General features: G+C 39.1%; 2 protein-coding genes across 2 annotated transcripts; both read left to right on the forward strand.

Annotated features, from left to right (window-relative positions):
- Positions 1–123: 123 nt before the first annotated feature.
- On the forward strand, positions 124–4,466 carry LOC126799289 (protein HIGH CHLOROPHYLL FLUORESCENCE PHENOTYPE 173, chloroplastic). The gene is made up of 13 exons (XM_050526460.1): positions 124–780; positions 876–1,088; positions 1,258–1,462; positions 1,572–1,647; positions 1,800–1,935; positions 2,032–2,136; positions 2,476–2,556; positions 2,887–2,976; positions 3,074–3,139; positions 3,634–3,690; positions 3,783–3,860; positions 3,933–3,980; positions 4,090–4,466. Exons 1-13 carry the CDS (start codon positions 169–171, stop codon positions 4,159–4,161), a joined length of 1,839 nt encoding a protein of 612 aa, XP_050382417.1. The 5' UTR covers positions 124–168; the 3' UTR covers positions 4,162–4,466.
- Positions 4,467–4,955: 489 nt separating this feature from the next.
- LOC126797208 (uncharacterized) lies at positions 4,956–6,284 on the forward strand. Its single transcript, XM_050523874.1, has 3 exons — positions 4,956–5,344; positions 5,567–5,611; positions 6,166–6,284. The coding sequence occupies exons 1-3, from the start codon at positions 4,956–4,958 to the stop codon at positions 6,221–6,223; spliced, it is 492 nt and encodes a 163-aa protein (XP_050379831.1). The 3' UTR covers positions 6,224–6,284.
- The last annotated feature ends 422 nt before the right edge of the window (positions 6,285–6,706 follow it).

Raw genomic sequence — 6,706 nt, forward strand, 5'->3', positions numbered from 1 at the left:
ATCTCCATCCCTCTCTATGACTTGGATGTCTGAACTGCACCCACCATTCATCTTTTGCTTTCCTAATTTACATTTATTCATTAAGAAAACTCAATTATCCAAAATCGCAGACAGAATATACTGAACTGCTTTGTTCAGTTTGGTTTGGTTCTTGGCGTTAGTATCACCATGACTACTGCCACTACAGCCATCAGTAGCAACAGCTTGAGCAACACTCCTAATCATTACCATTGGTGCAGTCAGACATCATGGAGATCCATTTCACTGCCAATCCCAAAACCCAGTTGCCAGAACTTGACAATCACCACCAGGAATCGGTCTTCTTCCCTGATTCCTAGAGCCACGGGGGATTCCTCGCCGGAGCCGGAAAGTGGTGGAAGCAAGAAGACCAATACCAAGACCAAAACAATTGGCAGCAGTAGTAATTCTTCTGATGAGGAGAAGAGTGAGGTTGTTAGTGAAGTGCTGACGGAGAAAGAGCAGAAGCAGAAGCAGCAGAGGAGGCTGGAGCTGGAAGACGTCAACCCCGTTGGGCTTGGCCGGAGATCACGTCAGCTTTTTGATGAAGTGTGGCGCAAGTTTTCTGGACTTGGACAGATCTCAAGGACTAGCTTACCGGATGAAAGAGACGCCCTTGATGCCCTTCTCATTAAAGAAGGTCCCATGTGTGAGTTTATTATTCCCGGAGCTCAAAACACCACCGTTTTGGTCGTCGGAGCTACGTCTAAGATCGGCCGGATAGTTGTCCGGAAGCTCATGCTCAGAGGCTACACTGTTAAGGTCTGATGTTTGTTTTTGTTTTGGTCACTAACTTATTTGGTTTTCAGTTTTGTTTGAGTGACGAAGTTTGGTGTTCTGGAAAATGATGAAACTAGGCTCTGGTGAGGAAGGCGGATCAGGAAGTGGTGGAGATGTTGCCGAGGTCGGTGGAGATTGTGATTGGGGATGTGGGTGAGCCGGATAGTCTAAGAGCCGCCGTACAGGGTTGCAACAAGATCATATACTGTGCTACTGCAAGGTCTACTATTAGTGGAGACCTCTACAGGGTTGATAATAGAGGAGTCTACAACCTCACCAAAGCATTTCAGGTCTAACCCCATTTCCTTGTAATGCTTTTACTCTATAAAGATTGGAGCTTTATGTGTGACTATTACGGTTAGGTTGGTTATTTTTTTGCATCACATTGTCAGCTGGTGATGTGAATTGGCCTTAGGGAGTGGTTTGTGAAGCTCAAGCTGATGTGTTTATGAATTGCAGGACTATAACAACAAACTTGCGCAATTACGAGCAGGAAAAAGTAGTAAGAGCAAGCTTACGCTTGCTAAGTTCAAGAATCCAGAGTCAGTAAACGGATGGGAAGTTTATAAAGGGACTTATTTCCAGGACGTGGTTGCTTCTAAGTATGATGGAGGCATGGATGCTAAATTTGAATTCACCTTTACTGGAGATGCGGTTTTCTCAGGTAACCAAGCTCTTGTGGGTTTTGGTACCCAACATAGATTCTGTATCATAACTATTCAACTGCATACAGATACTAAGCCTCTGGAATCTTCTGTTTTGCTCCATTCTAGGATATGTTTTCACTAGGGGAGGGTATGTTGAGCTGTCAACAAAGCTTTCACTTCCTTTGGGCCGCACTCTTGACAGGTATGCTGTGGTTGCATTCTCGAATAATGAATCTAGGCCCAAAGAAGCTAGTATAGTAAGTTAGTAACAGAACTCTGGAACAATATCAAACATGATTACTGAACTTCAAAGGCGTCTTAAGTCTTCTATAAAAAAAATATCGTAATGTACAGGTATGAAGGTCTAGTTCTTTCTGTTGGTGGGAATGGAAGAGCTTATATATTAATTCTGGAAGCCGGCCCTTCAGCAGATACATCTCAAAGTAAGCTATATTTTGCAAGATTTAACACAAAAGCAGGATTTTGTAGGGTAAGTGCTCTTTTTTCTTTGTAACTATGCCTTTTGTGTTAAATGGATAATTTTCACAATTTAATCTCCCTAAATCTTGATATATGAATCTGGCAGGTCAGGGTACCATTTTCATCCTTCAGGCCGGTGAAACCAGAAGATCCACCACTGGATCCATTCCTTGTACATACATTAACAATACGTTTTGAGCCTAGAAGACAGGTTGGTCAGATTCCTGATTGTTAGATCAAAAAGTATATTGATTTTCTGTTCTGCCCTTGGTGTACTTGATTGATTTTTCTAAACGAAACATGAAGATCATAATCAATACAGAAAAAGGGCATTGAGAATCTTTTAAATTTATTTATTTTCTACTTGCATTGAATTTTCTGTCATACTGATCTCAACTTTTTTTTTTTGGTCTAGTGTTGAAATAGTCTGATTGTCATCTCTTATTAAAATCTACGAATAAAACCACGTCATATTCTTCTTTTCTTCTCTTATTTTGATCAAATGAATTTATACATATTCTTGATAAATCCACACATTATTTGGGCACAGAAAGCTGTTGAAGCACGTCCGGGAGAGAAGCAAGACCCCAGAAGCTTTAAGCTTATACTGGAGTACATCAAAGCTTTACCTGTAAGCCTTTCATTTGTATTGATGCTGCTTTCTCTGTCAACTGTGTTATATTTTTGAGTTATTATGTGTTAAGATGGTCTGTCTCTCTCTCAAACCTTTCATAATGTCTGACAACGATATCATATTGAGATAACTTATATTCATCAGTAACCATGATATGTCACAATTGCATCCTCATTAAGAGCTGTTGTTGAAGATTATGAAACTGTGTTTAAAGTCTGAAAAATGAGAAGGAACAACGTGTGCATTTCCAGAAATGTATGAAATTTATTTAAGTGGTCTTCAAATATAATTATTTAGAGGATAAATATTTCTCTTACATCTTGACAGGCTGGTCAAGAAACTGACTTCATTCTAGTTTCATGTACCGGATCAGGAATAGAACCTAACAGAAGGGAGCAAGTTCTTAAAGCTAAGAGGGTTGTTACCTTTTGTTATTCCCATTTGACTGCTAGAAGGATCTTTTCATGTTTACATATTTCAAATTGCTAATGCTATTATTGTTAAATTTCCCCAGGCTGGGGAAGATTCATTGCGAAGATCAGGGGTTGGATACACAATTATTCGACCTGGCCCCCTAAAGGTGGAGTTCTTATGCTAAAATAATAACTTTTATCGGCTTATCTAGGGGTTTGCGTAATATTGTAATCATGACTTAAGTACAGTAAAATTTAACATCCTGAATCCTTTTCGCATGTTAGCTGCACTTGAGGTTTATATTGCAAGTTTTTGCTAAGTTAGAAATGAGGAATGAGGTACTAAATTACTGAAGTAATAAAAGCACTTAACAACTCAGTTTCAAGAGTAAGTGCTTTCTGTTTCTACACCTTATTTTGCTTATTTTTTATTCCAAAAAAAAGAAAAGAAAAAGAGGATGTGCTTATTAATGATAGTGGATTCTGATATGAATGTATTGTGGTATTGCATGATTGCAATACACAAAAATGCACATCCAGCTTGTGTTTAAAGCATATTTCGTCGTTTATGTGGCAAATCCGAATTGGCATACTTCAGCATTGAGTTTTTGTTCCAATGTGCTGTAAACCAAGACTACTTACTAATGTTTAGCATATGCAGGAAGAACCTGGTGGCCAACGTGCTCTCATATTTGATCAGGGAAATAGAATCTCTCAGGTGAGACTGAACTTTTAGTATAGAGAAAAGACCAAGTTTTGGCTAATAATTAAAATCAGCATTCTAATCTCAACTACCATCTCTGAATTTAGGGGATCAGCTGTGCTGATGTAGCTGATATCTGTGTGAAGGCATTGCATGATTCAACTGCAAGGAACAAAAGCTTTGATGTGAGTAGCCATGTCTGTCATTGTAGTACTTTCAAGTGAGGAAATGCTAAAGTGATTTTTTCAATTGTCCAGGTATGTTACGAATATGTGGCTGATCAAGGGAAGGAACTCTATGAGCTGGTAAGGACCAAGGAAACTCGATTTGTAGTCCCTCTATTTCAAAAAGGAAAACACCTTTTTAAGTATAGGCCAACCACTTTGATTGTACTATATGCATATTCTTCTGCAGGTTGCCCATTTGCCGGACAAAGCTAATAATTATCTGACACCAGCACTATCGGCTCTAGAGAAGAACACCTGAGCATCCCCAGCATGAGAATACAATTGTAAAGATACATACAGAGCAACATATGATCTGGTATGGATGATCGACACATCTGATCATCCTCTAGCTCATGTCAACTTGTTCTTGCTGTAAATTCATGTGTAGATGCCTTCAACGTTATGAATCAGGTCAAATTGTAAATATCAAGCACTACAATGACGTCCTTACAAGGCTTTGTTTCTGATCTTGAGCGATAAGCAGAACAAAAGGAAGTTACAGTCTTTATTCATTCCTGTAAAAGTTACACTTTAATGATATACAAGGCAACTTGCAACTAATCATCAACAGATCAAGTCTTTTTCTATGATATGAACATTGAGGATGGGATGGGGAATAAAAAGAGGAAGAGTATAACTTGGTACACAGGAAAATTAAACTTCATCAGATGCGAAGTATCAAGGTAAGTTCCCCTGAATACCTGCAACCATTCGCAAACCAATCGTCTCAAAAGTCGATATTAGGTGTGTACTTTTCTCCAAGTTTTGACCGTAAAGTTTTGTACCAGTACTTCTACCAAAATTCCAAACTAGAACACAGGCATCAGAAATATAGAATGTCCTCCCTTGGATGCATACTAGGATAATTGGATTGAATAAATTTTAAGGGCACTAGAGTGGACACGTAGAAGAGCACAAAAGAAGCAATTCATGGCCAAGGACCCCATGTCACATGTAAAAGGATAAGGAAAAATCTGAGAGAACTGTAGGCAGGATTTCCTTTCCTTGAAATGCACCCAACAAAGCTGAGTTTTAGAATCATACAGCAAAAGAATGCTAATTTATGGCTCAACTAGTCCAATTTTTCTTAATACAATCAACACCAACAAGAGGGCCAATGGCATCATCATCAGAAGCTCATCTCAGCTTACAAGAGCAAGCAGAAGTTGCATTGTAGCAACAGCAGGGTTCCTTGCAGCTACTGCAGTATTAGCTTCAGCAGCAACAGTAGGTCTTGCAATCGAGTCCCCTGAACAAGGTGATACACTAGCCAACATACCGCAGACATTATCCAGTGACTGCACTTTGCCACAGGATTGCAAGAAAGCTCGAATTCAAAAGCCGAAATCAAGAAAAGCGGAGTCTTGCACAAGCAAATGCGTTACTACTTGTATCAGGGGAGGCGAGGGGTCACCAGGTGAAGGCCCCTTCAATGTCAGAAGGTACACATTCCTAAAAGGTTCACAAATCTTATGAGCCAGCTCGAAATTTCTACATACCTTCAATTTACTAATGCAAAATGTCAAGTATTGTAAAATGGCATTGTAGGATTCAAGATTCTTTTTAACCTTCCATCGTCTGATTTGATTCGAGTACAATTTCACCTTGCTTTACTCACGTTCTTAGTTTACATCTAAGAGTATGATTGTCATTCTTTGGTGCAGACCTATAGTTGTTTTCAAGCAAGGCTTCCGAAGCCGTCAATACTGGTATGTATATGTTTTCTCTAGCTTCAAATCGCATAGCGGTTACTTTCCCTCTATGTAGCACCGACACTTCTAAGGCCGGAGTGTCGGAGTGTCCGACACTTCCCGACACTCCGACACTTCTCCGACACGCCACATGGCGTGTCAATAATATTGACTTTTCTGACACTTCTCCGATACTTTGACCGACACGCCACATCATCATTTTAGATTAAAAAAACATTAAAAAAACAGAATTAACCCAAGTTTTATTTCAACCTCATCGTTTTCCCTTTATTCTTTCCTTAGATTTATTTCTTTTGAATTGTTATGCAATAGAATGAACTTAAATCTTTTATGCATTATTTCCTGTGTTATATATATATATATATATTTTTTGGATTAATAAATATATTAAATTATATATAAATTGCCGTGTCGACGCCGTGTCGGAATATAAATTTTTTAGATTTGCCGTGTCGCGGTGTCGCGCCGTGTCGGTGTCGGTGTTACATAACTTTCCCTTACCATTTTGGCCATAGCTATGTGAGACTGAATTTATTTGTTATTTTCCGCAGTTTGGTGGAGTGCTCAGATATCTGTAATCTGATTCGAGATGGTGATGATGGGCCTTGATCGAAACCACAATTTTTTGTAAGCAGCTAGCAACTGTATAGTGGTATAACCATTCTTTTTATGTTCGGAAGACGCGATATCTTATATCTCATCCTTTGAGAATGTCTAGATTACTACTCGAAGTTCAAACACTGTCATTCGCTTCATGCAACATTCCAAAAGTTCACTCTTTGCGCTCCTTCATCTAGTTAATAGTAGCTTGAAATGCTTGAAAAAAAATCATTTCATTCGTTGAGCGGGTGACTGCTTGATATACATCGTAAGGGTACCCGTGTCGCCTAAGACGGGGTAAACCTGTTTATATACATGCGCCGTGCCCGGTGGCCAGACTGTGCCCTCTCATCTTGGCCTAATGGCTATAACCATTGACATCAGTGACATGGTAAAAATAAACAAGACAAACTACAGTATATATAAGTCTCTTCTATCCACGATAAGTTTTTCTCAACAATAGCTTATAGCCGCTGAAATATTCATTCCATC

This window comes from Argentina anserina, chromosome 6 (assembly GCF_933775445.1).
Source record: "Argentina anserina chromosome 6, drPotAnse1.1, whole genome shotgun sequence".
Lineage (NCBI taxonomy): Eukaryota > Viridiplantae > Streptophyta > Magnoliopsida > Rosales > Rosaceae > Argentina > Argentina anserina.